The sequence below is a fragment of the Opisthorchis viverrini genome, assembly GCF_000715545.1.
Source record: "Opisthorchis viverrini unplaced genomic scaffold opera_v5_291, whole genome shotgun sequence".
NCBI classification, from domain to species: Eukaryota; Metazoa; Platyhelminthes; class Trematoda; order Opisthorchiida; family Opisthorchiidae; genus Opisthorchis; species Opisthorchis viverrini.
The window spans coordinates 276,755-296,377 of NW_008751949.1; the positions used below are offsets into that span (position 1 = coordinate 276,755).

The window sequence follows — 19,623 nt, forward strand, 5'->3', positions numbered from 1 at the left end:
ACCATCTACCCTACCTGAGCCCGTCACGAAGAGACTGGACCTTACCGTGGTGTGACGGTTTGCGCCCCCCAGCGACCCATTGAGCTATACTGAGGAATGTCCCCGTGACACTCACAGAGCCTGTCATACCAGGTTGGTCCGTGGGTAGAGGTCTGACGAACACAGTCTCCTGGCACTCCAAATTGGGGGTTGGAACATGTGGCGACTTGTTCCGCATTTGCATTCCCCTCCAAACATCACTGCCCTGCGATTGGGATTTTGAGCCAAAGGCTTTGGCTGAGGACCCTAATCGTTCTCCTGTCTAGGTGTGGGCGCCCTGGCAGTATCCCAGCCCACGTACAAAAATACGGCAGTGAAGGATCAGTGCTAACACTGATGTTACTGTCTTTGATGATGATGATGATGATGATCATCATCATCATCATCATCGACAACATGACGACATTGTTCAACACCGATGCCTCGCTGCTGAAAAACGATTTATTTGAAAGCCTTATAGTGAGGAAAATAATAAAGGTGGACGAGAAAGGGAGTTTGTACCAGCTTAGTACACACCTCCAGACACTCATTCAGGCAATCTGACTAGAAACTGACAAGGTCACCACTGACATCGGTTGGTAGCCATATCTTGCAGCGTCTCCAACAAGATGCAGTGCAGATTACGCGGTCCACATCCTGGAAGGCGTGCAGCGCCGACAGCATCCAAACGTTTCGTAATCTCCTTCATACTCCTCTGTTAGGTTAATGGGTGGCCACTTCTCTGCTTCCACCACTTTAAGTTTAGCATAAAAAACAACACTTTCTTCGACAAACGATGATTTGGCATTCGCAGCACATGTCCAAACCAACGCAGTACCACTGCACAACCGAAAACTAGCTTTCTAACTGACTCGTTAAGGAATCTCCAACACCAAGCCACACGGGCTGTGGTCCTGAGACAACAATTGTCGAACACCCAAAGATGTCTCAGTTTCGCCGTTTGAACAGCCACACAACGAAACAGCTGACAATGATGATGATGATGATGATGATGACTGATGGTTGTCCAGATGACAAGTATCGCGAGTTGTAAGCAGATTATATGGCCTATGTAGTCAACCTTCATGACTGTGAGCACAGGTGGACACACACAGCTGGTACACGTCACGGAGGTCGGTTTTTATGTAGCGTATCACTCACAATAGGCAACTCTATGCAAGCGAAACCTCTGTTATGCCAACGGATGTTCCGTTAGATACGTTCGGATCACCTACACCCGACTCTGCAGCTCGATCTGGATCTCTCCTAAAATGCATGCCATACGCTCTATGTGACCGAGAGAAGTGTTGTGGTAGTTAACACCACTCATGACTCATATGAAGCCTTACAGTGATGCGCATATGAGTATCGATTGTTTGTCCCCGTGACCCCATCTGCGCTTGGCTAGAGACGTTGCGAGAAATGCCGGCTAATCGATGACAGTGGCGTTCGTTTTGTCAGTTTCCTTCCAGATTGTCTGATTGAGCGATTGAAGGTGTAGGCCAGCACTAGTTCACTTCCCGCACCCACTCTTTTTCTCTTCTTTTCACTCTAGGGATATACATATATACATATATATATAACACTGATGTTGCTGTCCTTGACGATGATGATGATGATGATGATGATGGTGATGATGATAATGATGATGACGTTCATCACTGGTCAATGCAACTTATCGATACATTTGGTCGAGTGAATAAATCTTACGCAGCAAATTAGTCTTCAGGTCGTTTTTTTTTTTTTTAGGCTGCAAGGCACTGAATTCGCTGCCATACATACCCTGAACACGTAATAACCTGTTCTGGATGAAACTATTCTAGAGAACCAAAGAAGTACCCTTCGATTGATAAAACATCTCTTTAGAAGCCAGAACAAGCACCTTCCGTATGAGTGTTGCTGGAAGCCAGTTCAAAGAGGACTGACGTTAGCAAAACACACACATTCCTGCATGGAACATTCTGGACACGCCTATATTGAAGGTGTGTGGTATTCGGCCTAGTCCGCTAGTTCTCAACACATGACCGCCAGTATTTGTTCACTCGTCACTCAGTTGATCAGTGATCCATGCAGTCATTGACTGATAGTCTGGAATTTTTAAACCGATTTACAACCACTCAGTCCCACATCTTACTCAAGTCAGTAGTCCTGGTGGTTTGGGAGATTCTCACTATTGATAAAATACAACTGTGTGTGATATAGAATCGAACTACGCAGCTTCAATAAACAGTAATTCTGAGACATGTTTCTTTAGAATGGGCGGTTATATCGGCCGCAAAGAGACCCCCCTCACAAAGTTAAAACGTTCAAGCGAAAAAAGAATTGAATCTCAAGAAAAAAGAAGAATTGAATCTCAAGAAATCAGGTAGTTAGAGTTCTGTTGAGGAAACACAAAAGGGTGCGCTACACCTCCAAACGTCTCAAAAGAGGAAACATTTTCATTGAGGACACTCTTTTTTCAAGCGCGGAAAGTGCTAAATGCAATCTTTCCTCTCAAGAACAGAGATGAATTGATTCACAATTTCCGAATAAACTGATTCTTCCTCCCAGTAAGTCATAATCACAAGTGATACCCTTTACTGTGGTTGACGTGGCTTGTAATTCGGTGTCGCTTACGCACACAAGGTCAGTGGAAGGAACCGAAGTTGAAGATATAAGAACTGAAGACCTGGGNACACTCACGAGCCATTACGGTCATATAATAATATCCGGGGCGACTGCTCAAAATCCGCCTAGAGTAGATTACCCGTTAAACTAGATTCGGGATCCACCGTTTAGGTAATTTTCATCATAGATATGAGCTCGAGATGACCCAAGTGGTTAGAGTGCGAACTTACTGACCGGAAGGTCCGTGGTCCAACCCCGATCTCTACCACTCGAATTCCCCTAACTAGGCTTGGGCAACCTGGTAGTATCCCACCCAGTCCTCGTGCTTTCTTCTGGTGGTACGGCAGTTAGGCACCGAAAGGGTGCTGCAGCTGAACGATATGAGCTCGAAAATCGATATGGACATACTTGCGATAAATAAAGCACGTTTGATGGTTCTCATTCGAGTCGAATGAGATAGGGAAAAACCAATGCTTCGTGAGGAATTCGATGATGATGTGGATTGAGAATCATCACACAGGTTCGTCACTTTTAACCACCTAGTATTATTAAAAACATACCTCGGGAGCATCCACTTCAGAAAAATAAAGAGAAATGGATCGTGCATTCCGCCTCACCACTGGATACAAGCGCTCATTTACTATCTCAATTAGCGATGCGACTCAGGCAGTTCACCATTCCCCTCATGAGGCTAATCTTTTTTGAGGAGAAGTTCGGCAGTCCTCCGAAGGTGCCTCCTCGACTACCGAGGTATTGTAGAAGAAATATGATTGGTTTAACACCGGAGCGCCGGGAAACTGAACAATGCTGTTTGGGTCTATTACATTCTCATGTAATTTACTTGGTTTTCCTGTTTAGCCACCTGTTAAGGCCACCTGTTCACTGCAGCCTTTACTCAGCTTGGGAAGTTCTAGTTTTGAGGTCAGGTCTCCTGTGAGGCTGTTTACTGAATATGGTTACACTTATGGCGAAATACACTCGTTTGGAAATTGCGTTGGTGTCCACGGGCGACTCAGCTGAGTGTCTGGTCTACAGTATTCTGCTTTGCTACGCGAAGGGCGCCACATGCTTCGGTCGGTATGACATTCGAGACATCCAAGTATTCTATCGCAAGTGAAAGGGCTAAACGTTTATTTTCAACAGATCAGAACCCGAAAAACATTATTTTCGGTACCGACTGAATAGGATTCACTATTAAGACCAATTCACTAATTTGATCGATCACATCTATTGAGTTACATTCGATGCGAGCGATGCTCAAAAATTCAGCTAATAATGTGTCGAAATTCATTTGGGTCAGTCGACATTGAAGGTGGCGAAGGGAAAGTTCTGATCACGAGCACTCTATTAACCGAAACTTCTGGATGTGGATCTATTCAACCCTCCCATGAAGGTTATCCATAGATAAGGCTGACAGCTGCAACTAAAACGATTGACAGTGTGAAGCGCCTCTCAGTATGAATTTTGGCTTTAGAAGGATCTAGTAAGCACTCTGACCCTCGAAGATTGGGGAGACCATTTTGCTCGTTACAACGCATGTGGAATGCACTGAGTATAAATCACGCCTGAAAGCACGAATGGGAAATCGTTATATCCACTGGTGAGAGAATACGTCAACTTAGATTATCGAGCGTCAAAGAATACTGATAGTGTGAGGTGAGGTGGGAATTTTAATGAAGAATTCGTCCGCAAGCCGAGAAGCACCGCACAGCTGCTTCATCTTTACTGGAAATCATCAGCAGTGAGCATCTTGAGAAACTCTAGAGGGTCTCGAACCCGCGAATTCCCTGCTAGTAGTTTAGACATTTAGTCACTCAGCTACGAGCGGCTGATCAGCAGTTTGAGTAACTCACAGAAAAGTGCGATCCTGTATGCTCACAAATTAACTTACTAGGTATAGGTATAGGTTATAAAGATAAAGCGTTCAGCTGTAGCACCCTTCCGGTACCTAGCTGCCTCACAAATTACTTACTAAGTATAGGTATAGGTTATAGGTATTCCCCACAGCTGTCTGTCGTTGACATTATATGTTTGGACTGACCTTCACGGCACTTCGCACCTAATGTGATATCTTCAGAACTTGTACGAAACCAAAACCGTCCACAAAGCCCGTGAATAGTTGTTTTAGGTGACAAAATCTCTAGACTTGTATAAGGAAGAAAACCGTGGTTTCAATGGCGTTTTCATTTCAAAACTCTGCATAAGCATGGGACACATCAGTACATGCATTCCATCGGTTGACGTCCTATGTGCGCAATTTTGGCCAGTAGGGTATACTTTCGTTCATCGTTCCTGTTCACGAAAAAATACTATTTGTTTTCGCCCCATGGCTTTCTTGGAATACATAAACACGCGCAACAACGGAATAACAAGAACAGGCGAATCGCACCAAATCCGAACAGCACGCCCCAACCAGCAGCGAACTCCGCCCCCTTCGTTCTGACGGGCAGAACCGGGAATATAGTGTGGAAACTGAACCAGTCAACCGTTAGTCTAATGGATATTACTTCGGAACATAATCCACAGCTGCGTACAGGTTGATTAGATTAGGCTGAGTGATTCAGGTATCATTCAAGCGAACTACGAACGTCAGCCACTCTTCTTCAGTGCGTTGATCACCACCCCTCAACGCCTGTGCGCGATAATTGGAATATCAGACGGTACTGTTGAAAGACCGGGCCTTGTTATGAAAGCTTTTGAAAAATTATCAAACGAGCTGTCTTCGTTTGCCCTAGGCAAGCCAAGAAATGTATCGTATCCTTTTCTCCTTTACACTGGGCAAATTCGGCATACAAGGACAGAGCAATGGTGAGTAAGTCCAGAAAGTAGGTTTTTCTCAACCGTCACCGAACACGGAATGTACCGCAAAACTGATGGCCAGGGGACAAAAACCTTTTTTTCTTTACCTCAAAGTGGAATTTAAATTTAAATGACAGAAACGCGGGGAATGTGCCTATTTGATGAGCCCCAAGATAGGCAAAACCGGTCTTGTGTTGTCGAAGATTTTTCAGCAACCTTGTGGGTAGTGTATTACGCCTATAAAATGTAGCACGATATCTCGAACATCGTAGCGACTGAAACATGAGGCAGCCGGTTGAGGAATAACCTAATGAACGAGAGATTCAGCTGGGTTCCAAGTGGGTCTCCTGTCAAAACTAAATTGGTACGTAGATGAGTGCATCAGTCTATTTTTTCTTGTTAGGTTTCCAAGCCCGGTTCTGTACTTTGATACGTAAGCTTCAAGGTCAAGCAACAGACCTAATTGCCTGACGGGCGACCGGATGTTGTTGGGTCGTGGCATTACGCAAACAATGATGTTATCGAATTATTCCAGATACACCCCAACCCTACCTCAAAGGCATACCACGACAGGCAAACCATCTGACTTTCGTCAAGCGATGCAACCTTCGATGACACTGGTGTAGTGGAATGATTTTGGAGATGCCTGTGAATGCCAAAAGATGACGCAACTCCCCGTTTTCCTTTCCAATCACGTTAGGCTTACCGCTAAAGATTTTTAGGGGTGACTCAACTATGCCGATCGATATTCACTGTGAAATTTAAATTAGCGCTAGCCACTTTTGTATTGAAAACGTATCAAAAGTTCACGACAAGATATGGAGCAAAGGACGCCTTTTGCTACGAATACGTTTCTGTCAATAGTATCATCACCGGATGAGGCAAGTAAACTATTCTTTCATCTGTCATAGCATCACAGTGTTGCGAGGGAAGTGTTGTGCGTTTGACATTCGATATTCCAATGTGACGGCCTGTTTATCAGCGGGCGAATTCGGTGTGCAGATGATCCAAACAACAAAAGCACTAGCAAAACTCATGTGGCTAGAATTTTCAAAACACCGGTTGTCCCAGTTGGGTTGATTTTAGGACGAGTAGTTCGCGCAGTACCACAACTTCCATGATGTTTGATTGAGGGTGACCTCGTTGCTCTACTTTACACTTATAAAAACCTTGGTCGGGAGGCCCTGAGAGGCGGCTCAGTTCATCGAAGCCGCCAGAACAGTTCCTTGCTCGTTGTTCAGGGTGTTGGACTCACCGGTCACATCGCTCAAGCATGTTCGCCTGTCTTCAAGTGGTGAATCAGATGCACCCAATTTGCGCTGGTGAAGTATTGACAACGCATGTCATACACCCGGGGTCCGAATCTCGGCACAGCTAAGGACATGCGCTGCTGATGAGCTCCAATAAGGACAAAACTAATCCCACCGTTCCTGGGTATGAGCTCATCAGAATAATTGCTTCAGGAGAGGGCTGTTCAGACTGGTGAGTTGAGTGAAAATTCTACAAATCCCGAGACCAACTACGACTAGATGATATTTTCCACCACATTGGTCAAAATCCGACCACTGACCGACAGACCCAACAGGTGTGCCAGACCAGGTTGCAGGTTTCAACCACGTTGTGTTCTTTGCACAGACATGATGAGTCATCGGTGTTGGCGCTGCTTTGTTTTCATGATAACTGGTAACAGGGGGTAATGTTGTGTTTGATCTTGAGATACAAACAAATTTACTGAAGGGTATGATAAGAAAACAAGGAGAGGTTGTTCAGTCAGCACATTCCTCAACGGGACATTTAAACATGGTTGACTGAACGAACAACTCGGTTGAGGCCAGGCGTCGGTCAAGGGATAAAGGTGGGTGTATCAGCGTACCACAAAGCTGTAAATATCGTCTGTGACTCTCGAAGGAAAACAGCTGTATCTGGTACGCGGTAAGCCCACTCTGAATTTATCTAGGAATTCCGGCCGATGCATCATCCTAGTGCAAGGATCCTACAAGAACCCTAAGAAACGCCAGGACTGGTACACCTCAAGTTATCTCAGCTCAGAGTGCAGCAATCAGCGAACCGTGGATGTGACTGAGAGAGAGAAGCGCGCTCTCCAGTTAGCTTGAGCGCTTGATTGGTTCTTACTGGCTTTTATTATATTACTGATCATAGTATTCTGCGGGAAACGCTGAGGAATACTTTCCGTGCAGCCTGGAAGCAATGCTGTGCTGTGAAAATTCCATACAGTGATAAAGATTGCACCCGAGGAACCATTGTCGTTACAGGTAAAAAGACTTTGTGCGCCTTTTAGAAGAATCCAAGGGTTCTCTCGCTTACGGTGTTCATCAACCGAATATGCTTCCCAGATGAAGCCCCATACTTCAGTTGGGGGGACCAACTGGTAATTCAGTTGAGGCGCCAACTGACTGCAAATCCCCGACAGGCAGCGATCTGTGACTGCCCAAGGGGACGTCCAGCTTGCAGTCTAAGAAGAGGAAAACTCAAGTTCAGTACTCTCGCTTTTTGGCGTGAACTCGATAGAATACATGCACCTCCCCCAACAGGGGGAGAGGGCCTTTCTAGCGAGTGTTGAAGTGACGTCCCTGCTGGTACATTCCTTGTAAGGCTAATGAAGACCTTTGGACTGTTCTCCCTGACTGGCGGAAATTCGGATGAACATCTGAACTGCAAAAATGGCGGTAGTATGTGGTATCGTAGCCAGGAGGGGAGACGTCTGCTTGGCCTACTCTTCGAAGAGTTTCCAGCAACCTTGTGAGTAGTTTCCTTTCTGAAAATGAGGAGCTGTTTTTTTTGTCTCATTTGACAAATGAATTGGCGGAGGCCAAAAGCCAAATACACGTGTGGTAGTTCACATGAGTTTCTTCGAAAAAACGAATGATTCAAATCGTTCCTCTGTGAAAGTTTATTCTAAGCGATTGTCTCCGTTAGTACATACTTTTGTGGAATTGCATCCAGCGAGGAAAACACGGTAACCTTAGATCACTTTTGGGTCACGGAATTGGGCAGTCAGTTTCAGATGACTGGAAGAGGGAACCAGTGAAACATTTCCAAGTCCTGCTTCTTTATGTTTGTGTTACAGATGGTGCCAGATGAGGTTCATTCAGACGAGCAGAATGGCAAAGTGAAGCCACGAGTAAGAGTTTCCTGGAAAAATGCAACGGTGGTCATTTTGGAAGCGATCTTTTCAAGATGGCACGGAGTCACTTTGAAAACGGAGTTTTTGACTACTTTTTGTCTACGAAAGATAAGCGAGTGGCTTCGCTCCACTGGAGAGTCGACACTGTACACGAGTCATGTGATTGTCGTAGTCTGCCTCAACAAGCAACCCAAAGAATTACTTGCTCCATACAAAGTGAACTTTGATCCAGATCCGCAAAGAAAATCGCGTGGATGAGTGAAATTTCAGGAGCCGAACATTGCTTGTTCGCCAGGTGATTTTCATCACCACAATTCTGGCAAAACGCTCTGAGTGACCTTTTTATCATGAAAATCATAGTTTGAAGATCATTACTTAGGGACACATAAGTCCACTTTGTGCATCAACACACTCCACTTTTCTTGAAACCCAACTTCGCCTTCTGCTGCGATCAGCCGTGATTTTCCCGCTGGCTGCTGTAATGTGCATTCCGCCTCGTTAAGTTCCGTTGGTGAAAAACTGATGTTAGGAGATTCAAACATATCTGGTTACAGAATCTACCCTGAGCCAGTGAAGAGCACTCAGGACGCATGCTAACAGACCGTAATCAATGGAGAGCCTGATGGAGTGTGGAATCTTAGGGGAACACACAAAACTTTCGAAGGTTCGGTCAAGCAACAGCAACGATGGTGGGGTTGGTTATCACAGTCTGCACACGAGGCATTCCCCCCCAACACTCCATTATTGAGGCGGACCAGCGAATTATACCTAAAAATCACCTGTGGATGAAATTGCCTACCCGCAAAATGCAGGTTAGTTTGTAATGGTAAAACAGAACAACAAAGAGTAACCCGCTGTTTTGTCTCTGGGTTTACGACTTGTCTCGGAAGTGCGTTCCCGTGTTTTCTTAGTTTCACAGTGGCGACAAGGAAACCGAGGTAATTTTCCGGCATTGCGAAAACTCATTTGAGGGTCCAGTCTTCCATTTGGTGACCTTACGTGGGATAATTCCATGAATCACGGATATATATATGCCTCACAATAAAGCTATACTATTTCAGATAACTGAAACAAAAAGGCCGGTTAGATCATGTCTACCAGGTTCGGAGTTTAAATCGGGATTGTATCCTGTACGTGAAGTTAACCTACGCCAAAAAGACGAGAAGCCTTGTACAGCTGTTTCTTCCTTGTCGAGAATCATTGCAGTACGTGTCTCACACGTGAATTCGAACCCGTGACCTCCTCCTGGCAGTTCAGGTCGATACCGTTCGGCCGTCAGCAACTGAACGGCAGTGTGATTAGCTTTTACTTCGGCAGAATATAGTATCGATGGTCCTCCATACATACAAGTCACATCACGCGGTCACCTACCTGCTCACGGGACACTTATCAGAATGCAGTTTCACGCCACTAGTGAATTATTCTTCCTTCTGTCGTAAATGCATCATGCATGCATAGACCCGTATGTTAATGACACCAAGCTTCATCGACAGCGCATCGACCCCACAGTGACTGGTCGTGTCAGAACGCGCTTTGCCGGACACGATGGTCCGCCCATTTGCGCACATGAGTGTGTGTGTGTGTGCGTCAAATGTGTGAGAGTAAAGAATGACGAGAAAATGCCGGAGCTATTGTGCAACCAAGCGCACCACTGCCGCTAACAGCTGCGGTTCGGCACGCACCGTGTACACATACACGCTTGTGCTGGTAGTTTTGATCGAAGATCACAATGTCACGTGATTGCTTCTCAGGTATAGTTTATGTGCAACCGAAGCAAAGGACGCCTTTTGCTACGAATACGTTTCTGTCAATAGTATCATCACAGAATGAGGCAAGTAAACTATTCTTTCATCTGTCATAGCATCACAGTGTTGCGAGGGAAGTGTTGTGCGTTTGACATTCGATATTCCAATGTGACGGCCTGTTTATCAGCGGGCGAATTCGGTGTGCAGATGATCCAAACAACAAAAGCACTAGCAAAACTCATGTGGCTAGAATTTTCAAAACACCGGTTGTCCCAGTTGGGTTGATTTTAGGACGAGTAGTTCGCGCAGTACCACAACTTCCATGATGTTTGATTGAGGGTGACCTCGTTGCTCTACTTTACACTTATAAAAACCTTGGTCGGGAGGCCCTGAGAGGCGGCTCAGTTCATCGAAGCCGCCAGAACAGTTCCTTGCTCGTTGTTCAGGGTGTTGGACTCACCGGTCACATCGCTCAAGCATGTTCGCCTGTCTTCAAGTGGTGAATCAGATGCACCCAATTTGCGCTGGTGAAGTATTGACAACGCATGTCATACACCCGGGGTTCGAATCTCGGCACAGCTAAGGACATGCGCTGCTGATGAGCTCCAATAAGGACAAAACTAATCCCACCGTTCCTGGGTATGAGCTCATCAGAATAATTGCTTCAGGAGAGGGCTGTTCAGACTGGTGAGTTGAGTGAAAATTCTACAAATCCCGAGACCAACTACGACTAGATGATATTTTCCACCACATTGGTCAAAATCCGACCACTGACCGACAGACCCAACAGGTGTGCCAGACCAGGTTGCAGGTTTCAACCACGTTGTGTTCTTTGCACAGACATGATGAGTCATCGGTGTTGGCGCTGCTTTGTTTTCATGATAACTGGTAACAGGGGGTAATGTTGTGTTTGATCTTGAGATACAAACAAATTTACTGAAGGGTATGATAAGAAAACAAGGAGAGGTTGTTCAGTCAGCACATTCCTCAACGGGACATTTAAACATGGTTGACTGAACGAACAACTCGGTTGAGGCCAGGCGTCGGTCAAGGGATAAAGGTGGGTGTATCAGCGTACCACAAAGCTGTAAATATCGTCTGTGACTCTCGAAGGAAAACAGCTGTATCTGGTACGCGGTAAGCCCACTCTGAATTTATCTAGGAATTCCGGCCGATGCATCATCCTAGTGCAAGGATCCTACAAGAACCCTAAGAAACGCCAGGACTGGTACACCTCAAGTTATCTCAGCTCAGAGTGCAGCAATCAGCGAACCGTGGATGTGACTGAGAGAGAGAAGCGCGCTCTCCAGTTAGCTTGAGCGCTTGATTGGTTCTTACTGGCTCTTATTATATTACTGATCATAGTATTCTGCGGGAAACGCTGAGGAATACTTTCCGTGCAGCCTGGAAGCAATGCTGTGCTGTGAAAATTCCATACAGTGATAAAGATTGCACCCGAGGAACCATTGTCGTTACAGGTAAAAAGACTTTGTGCGCCTTTTAGAAGAATCCAAGGGTTCTCTCGCTTACGGTGTTCATCAACCGAATATGCTTCCCAGATGAAGCCCCATACTTCAGTTGGGGGGACCAACTGGTAATTCAGTTGAGGCGCCAACTGACTGCAAATCCCCGACAGGCAGCTTGGTCAACCTGTGATGCGATCTGTGACTGCCCAAGGGGACGTCCAGCTTGCAGTCTAAGAAGAGGAAAACTCAAGTTCAGTACTCTCGCTTTTTGGCGTGAACTCGATAGAATACATGCACCTCCCCCAACAGGGGGAGAGGGCCTTTCTAGCGAGTGTTGAAGTGACGTCCCTGCTGGTACATTCCTTGTAAGGCTAGTGAAGACCTTTGGACTGTTCTCCCTGACTGGCGGAAATTCGGATGAACATCTGAACTGCAAAAATGGCGGTAGTATGTGGTATCGTAGCCAGGAGGGGAGACGTCTGCTTGGCCTACTCTTCGAAGAGTTTCCAGCAACCTTGTGAGTAGTTTCCTTTCTGAAAATGAGGAGCTGTTTTTTTTGTCTCATTTGACAAATGAATTGGCGGAGGCCAAAAGCCAAATACACGTGTGGTAGTTCACATGAGTTTCTTCGAAAAAACGAATGATTCAAATCGTTCCTCTGTGAAAGTTTATTCTAAGCGATTGTCTCCGTTAGTACATACTTTTGTGGAATTGCATCCAGCGAGGAAAACATGGAACGCTGACGGTAACCTTAGATCACTTTTGGGTCACGGAATTGGGCAGTCAGTTTCAGATGACTGGAAGAGGGAACCAGTGAAACATTTCCAAGTCCTGCTTCTTTATGTTTGTGTTACAGATGGTGCCAGATGAGGTTCATTCAGACGAGCAGAATGGCAAAGTGAAGCCACGAGTAAGAGTTTCCTGGAAAAATGCAACGGTGGTCATTTTGGAAGCGATCTTTTCAAGATGGCAGGGAGTCACTTTGAAAACGGAGTTTTTGACTACTTTTTGTCTACGAAAGATAAGCCTGTGGCTTCGCTCCACCGGAGAGTCGACACGATACACGAATCATGTGATTATCGTAATCTGCCTCGAAAACCAACCCAACGCATACAGAATGAACTTTGGTCCAGAACCGCGAAGAAGAAATTCGCGGGCATGAGTGAAATTGCAGGATCTGAACACTGCTTGTTGGCTAAGTGATTTGGCAAAACGCTCTGAGTGACCTCTTGTCATGGAAATCATACTTAGGGACACGTAAGTCCACTTTGCGCATCAACACACTCCACTTTTCTTGAAACCCAACTTCGCCTTCTGGTGCGATCAGCCGTGATTTTCCCGCTGGCTGCTGTAATGCGCATTCCGATGGTGAAAAACTGATGTTGGGAGATTCTTTCATATCTGGTTACAGAATCTACCCTGAGCCAGTGAAGAGCACTCAGGACGCATGCTAACAGACCGTAATCAATAGAGAGCCTGATGGAGTGTGGAATCTTAGGGGAACACACAAAACTTTCGAAGGTTCGGTCAAGCAACAGCAACGATGGTGGGGTTGGTTATCACAGTCTGCACACGAGGTATTCTCCACCCCCCAACACTCCATTATTGAGGCGGACCAGCGAACTATACCTAAAGATCACCTATGGAAGAAATTGCCTATCCGCAAAATGTAGTTTATTTTGTAATGGTAAAACAGAGCAAATAACCCATCGTTTTGTCACTGAGTTTACTACTAGTCTCGTAGATACGTTTCCGTGTTTTCTTAGTTTCATTGTGGCGACAAGGAAACCGAGGTAATTTTCCGGCATTGCGAAAACTCATTTGAGGGTCCAGTCTTCCATTTGGTGACCTTACGTGGGATAATTCCATGAATCACGGATATATATATGCCTCACAATAAAGCTATACTATTTCAGATAACTGAAACAAAAAGGCCGGTTAGATCATGTCTACCAGGTTCGGAGTTTAAATCGGGATTGTATCCTGTACGTGAAGTTAACCTACGCCAAAAAGACGAGAAGCCTTGTACAGCTGTTTCTTCCTTGTCGAGAATCATTGCAGTACGTGTCTCACACGTGAATTCGAACCCGTGACCTCCTCCTGGCAGTTCAGGTCGATACCGTTCGGCCGTCAGCAACTGAACGGCAGTGTGATTAGCTTTTACTTCGGCAGAATATAGTATCGATGGTCCTCCATACATACAAGTCACATCACGCGGTCACCTACCTGCTCACGGGACACTTATCAGAATGCAGTTTCACGCCACTAGTGAATTATTCTTCCTTCTGTCGTAAATGCATCATGCATGCATAGACCCGTATGTTAATGACACCAAGCTTCATCGACAGCGCATCGACCCCACAGTGACTGGTCGTGTCAGAACGCGCTTTGCCGGACACGATGGTCCGCCCATTTGCGCACATGAGTGTGTGTGTGTGCGTCAAATGTGTGAGAGTAAAGAATGACGAGAAAATGCCGGAGCTATTGTGCAACCAAGCGCACCACTGCCGCTAACAGCTGCGGTTCGGCACGCACCGTGTACACATACACGCTTGTGCTGGTAGTTTTGATCGACAATCACAATGTCACGTGATTGCTTCTCAGGTATAGTTTATGTGCAACCGAAGGAGAGCCGGTTGGATGCATAATGAACCACTGCTGTGCTATCGATCCGAACAAAAAGCATGAGTGTTCCCGGCTGCTGTGCGAAGGTGTACTCATTATGAACCATACTCAAGTTATCATTTCAGCAATATAAACAGGAAAAACCATAAGCGAACTCCAGAGGACAGTACAAAGAAGCTTCTGTTGAACTGTCTAAGACAGGAAAAGCCATAAGCGAACTTTAGAGGACGGTGTCTTGAAAACGGCAACGAGTCTCCGTCACAACTAAATTCACATGCAAATGAGTGTATTCCGCTAGCAGTAGAACTGCGTTCAGAAGTCCACTATCGGGTGAACTTTTTCGAAGTCCATCATACAGGTGGAGTCCCCAAAGTTCCAAGAACTGGGCAAGTAAGGGGATAAAAACTCATTTGTACTATGAGACTGTGTTAACGTGTGACTCATCTGAGCCTTTCATTTAGTATTATGAACTATCTGCGTAGATCCTTTCGACCGAAAAAAAAACTGGGATTCCCTGAACTTTCAGTGTTTCCCCATCGGACGACGGTAAAAACGAATTTTCATGCAGCCTGGAATACCAACGGAGAATAAAATCCATTATCTCTAACCTTTCTGTTGATTACGAAAGGTTAAAAAGGCAAAAAAAGTGGTCGAAATAGCTCCAACCCATAGGCATGCTGCTTTCTCCAGCTTGCACCCAGCCTTTACTTGTATAGCTATGGTTATTAGTAAAAGGTTGTTTAGCACTTAGTAGAAATATGAGTGTACTTCCAAGAAAGAATCGAAATTGTTCGGCCTTGCATCGTGCAGGTTAGATGTACTTGCAAGAAGAGAACGGCCGGGTCATCTAGGTTGGAAAGCATTTCTAAGTATACCCTCCGTACAGCGGGTATGGCTGCTTAGAGGGGGGACGGAAATTTATTCGAAAACTGGTCTTGGGACAAGCACTAGACGGATTTTCTTCGTAAAATACAGTCATGGTCTCTAGGGAAGAGTGGCGTCGGTATGAACGGGTTTCTCTTGGTTTGCGGCCCACAACCGAAGGGACACTCGAGTGGCAATACCTACATGACATGTTTGGAATCTGATCAATTCAGTGGCATTGCTACCAGAAGAACATACAAACACTACCCACAAACTCAGCTCAAGTTCATAGCGCGCCAGCTTGTGATGGCAACCAACCAGTCGGGTACCGATCAAGCCGATAGTTTGGCGGCCTCTTAGCCCGAACCGTGACATATCTGTTTTTGTGGGTGCCCATTATCCGCACAATGCTCTCAGTTGCAAAACCCTTACAAATGGAGTAAAACTTTGTACGCCAAAATGTTGCATTTTGTTGTATATGTGCTCAAACCAAAAACCGTTCTAATCTACGTTCATATTTTTGCATCTCACCAAATTTCATTGTTCACCGAAGCAACCGTGCCTCTGGCTAAAAAGTCATTTCGGATAATTTCCAAGCACCATTGGGACCCCGGGATGCCTAAATGGGGCTTCAAAGTTTGGACTGAGTACCCTCGTTCAACTGCCCGATTCCATCCCATTGTGCGAATACTGAGCGCCGTTCTTATGTCGCTGCGTTCTTAGGGCGTGACATCGGGCTCACACCAATCGTGTTCGCACTTGACCTTACCCGTTAAGTACTGTTAATTCATGTGTTTTGCTTCGGTCCCGCTGCAACCGAGTGCGTCAGTTTCCAAGTCGGTGGGTGCGGTTCCGTCGGATAATGCAGCAGTGCATTAGCGGTCACAGCCGATAGAGGCCTGTTATTTTCACGGGCTTGAAGTACAAATGTGTACAAAAATGTTGACGACAGTTCAGTTCAGTTCATCTAACTCGACAGATTGAACACCATTCGGCTCGCGATACCGATTGGTCACGTCATAGTGGTCCAGAGTGAATTATGAATAGGAAAAAACAAATTCCTTCTACCACGTACTGCTAACTTTCAATGTCTTCGTGTAACGTAAGGACCACGAGAATCCTAGTTAAACTACAACAGCTGATAACACCCAGGGAAACTACAGGCTTTTTTTCGCAACTAGAAATGTCTGACATAATGAGCGTTAATTTATTTTACCACGAACATGCATTCATATGCATTGCGATAGTCTGGATCCCGTTTCATAATATACAGCAGTCGCCGTCTGCCGTAACGCGCAAGTTGATTTAGTGCGCAAACCAAACGCTTCCCTGCACCCGACATGATAAACGTACTTGTTTCAAATTGGTTGATCTGGTCAGCAGAGATACGGTCGTTTTGTGATAGCCAATCGATGTCTTCAGTAGTACAATCGGAGCATGAAAAAACATTAAAGCAAACTAGCGAACTACACTCATTTGCAAACTGATTAGGATTTTTTGCATTTTCAGCAACCGTACGAGTAGTGCATTACGAAGATTGAAATAAACTATTGGGGAGAAATGAGAAATGACATCAGAAAATAACGAGGACCGGAACTAAATGAATGGGAGCGAGTGGATGAGGTTGCTGATGCTAAAAGACCAAAAAGGACTCTTAAGTGGTGTTCAGTTGAAAAAAATGATAACTACAAGCAGTTCCGAAAGATAACCGAAATTTACGATCGATTGTGACCTCCTACATGGCGTGCGTGCAAAATTGGTACATGAGATATTCTACTAAGACAAAAATGAAACTCAAAGTGCTTGTTATAACTCTGGTTGGCTTCGTGACAGCTTAAGGGATGCGTTTTAACAGAAACATATCCGAAGAGGAACCTCAATCGAAAAAGTTTTCTATCAACCTCAAAGGGAAACTGCGCCGTAAGAGGAGCCAGGAAGTCCAGTCATTCGTCACATGTTCACTCCAGTGGAATCAGTGTACATGTTTTGTGGCTCTATACAAAACAGATCTACAATTTCATATAAGAATTGAGGATAAGTAATAGATCTTGAAATGACCGGATGACAACTATATGACTGACCTGTTTCTGCTTCAGAAGCAGCGCTACGTTCTTCCCATAAAATGTAGGCCCCAAGAATGGCGAAATCGGTCGTGGGCTTTCAGCGAGTTTTCAGCAACCGTATGAGTAGTGCTTTGTCTAGTTCATAGCTTCTATCTTTATTGCTCTCCTGAAGCTTGTGCTAGTGATTTTGACTACGTAGAACGTGTGATTAGCGCTATAATTTGGGCTGACTTTATGCAATTAAACCAAAAATCGATTACGGGAGACAGACAGCCTGAGTATGGTGGCGGTGTGCTTTGTCTAGTTTATAGCTTCTATCTTTATTGCTCTCCTGAAGCTTGTGCTAGTGATTTTGACTACGTAGAACGTGTGATTAGCGCTATAATTTGGGCTGACTTTATGCAATTAAACCAAAAATCGATTACGGGAGACAGACAGCCTGAGTATGGTGGCGGTGAACTCCACTCACACATTGTGAAAGAATCCGTCGATCGATGGCGCGTTACTCAAAAGAAGGCCCATATTTATGAACCGATTTGGATAGGTCACAAATAGAGTTAGCCTAACAAAGGGACCATCAAAGGACCGTGATACATCGCCACCCCTAAGAGAAAACTCTTCGAAGAGGGACCATTCTCTTAGGGAGTTTGCAAAAATATTCCTTGTTGTTCAACTCCCCGGTTGCCTGTTTTCGTCTGTATGTATGGGACATGCGTCTGTTCTATCGCATTCAGCCTATCCTACAGCGTCATCTCAGTCAACATACAGCATTTTATGGGCAACTGGAAAATGTCTGCCCAACTGGGTTGTTTCGTCGAGGAGGGAACCGAACAGCATCTAATGTGGTCTCACCTGTATATCCAGTACTACCGTGTATCTGCTAACCTCAGGGACTTTCCATCGCTCTTGAAAGAATGTCCCAAGTATTCAACGTCTTTACTTATCCGTTACTCATCATAACATGGTGAATTTGTGCAATGTTTCTCAACCCCGTTGGGTTTCTCAACTAAGAACAGCTAAACAGCACCAATGGTGAATAAGCGAAACTCGGGAAGTATCGAGTTGTTGTTTCATTCTATCTTTCAGCTATATTGCCCCAATCGGTATTTCACTTGTGAACTGTTCCAACGAATGGGACCCCAAAGCCAGTTTATCAATCAACTCAATTCCAGTAGAAAAAACCGCCAAATTTGGCAAGTTGAGGCGTGTTCATCAAACGCTCTTTTCGATGGGATAAATCAGGATAAATCACATTTCAGCTGTGATACCCCATCTTGGGAGGTCTGCTTCTCCAAGGAAACAGTGAAACGGTAAAAAAAAATCCGTACCCCTGAAATAGTCCAGTGCAGTTGAATGTTCGTCGAAAGGAAGGATCCAGCACAATACAGCTTCTGTGGTTGCAGACAGCGAAAGCGGCGATGGTCATTGCGGTTTATGTCATGAGCTACCGCTTAACTTTCATATCGAAATCGACCGGTCACTTTTGAGGTAGCAATTGATAAAGGAGTTACTGAACATGGAAAGTTTAGGACGTTTGTTTAAAAACCATTTAGTGGGTCGAGTTTGCCATAAGGACAGTGTACTTCCTTTCCCCCGGTCAAACTCTTCCCTTGTCTGCTGCTGTTTACTGCGTCTACCTCATTGACCGAACCAACATTTGTAAGCCCTCATGAACTTTTAACCCTTGACTTGTCGAACCAAGTTGGTCAACCATCTTTTACGCGTGCTTTTTGACCATTTTGCGTCCAGGCGTGTGTCGCAAACGAAGATCGATTAGCCATCTTCTTCGGACTTTCTTTGAACTCGCAGTACTTTGTGCAACAGTTTAGACGGAACCCCCACAATTTGAGGTTTGTACCCCTTTTATTACGTATTTTATACAAGTAGTACCGCATCTTCCGATAAATCTCAAGAATCCACAATTCCTGGCTTGTGATTTTGCGCGTCACTCAACTGGGTTTTCCCGAATTCGTCGAAATATTCTAAAGACAGATTGTGAGCTGTCAAAGAGTTTTCAGCAACCCTCTGAGTAGTGTATTCCGTCAACTAACACACTCGCGCTCGAATGGTCCCAAACGATTCAGGTTTTTGGGAGTACGGGTTTCCGTTAAAGGTGCGGGAGAATATACCCAATTAAGAGATCCGTTAAACAAAAGTACTGGCAAGATGAACTGAGAGAGGCATTCTTGCTGAGAAGTTGTCGCTGAAGAATTAGGGTTGGTAGTGTTTGTCAAAATGGATCCCAAAAACTTCTCTCATGGCTAGATAGCATCTTTTTTCAGATTTGGTAG

General features: G+C 45.1%; 1 protein-coding gene across 1 annotated transcript; it reads left to right on the forward strand.

Moving 5' to 3' along the window:
• Positions 1–8,105: 8,105 nt before the first annotated feature.
• On the forward strand, positions 8,106–18,818 carry T265_14912 (hypothetical protein; the record flags this gene model as incomplete). The annotated part of the gene is made up of 6 exons (XM_009175780.1): positions 8,106–8,114; positions 8,513–8,666; positions 10,028–10,117; positions 10,701–10,861; positions 18,419–18,642; positions 18,677–18,818. Coding segments are annotated over 6 exons (780 nt in total), but the record flags the coding sequence as incomplete, so codon positions are not given.
• Positions 18,819–19,623: the final 805 nt, after the last annotated feature.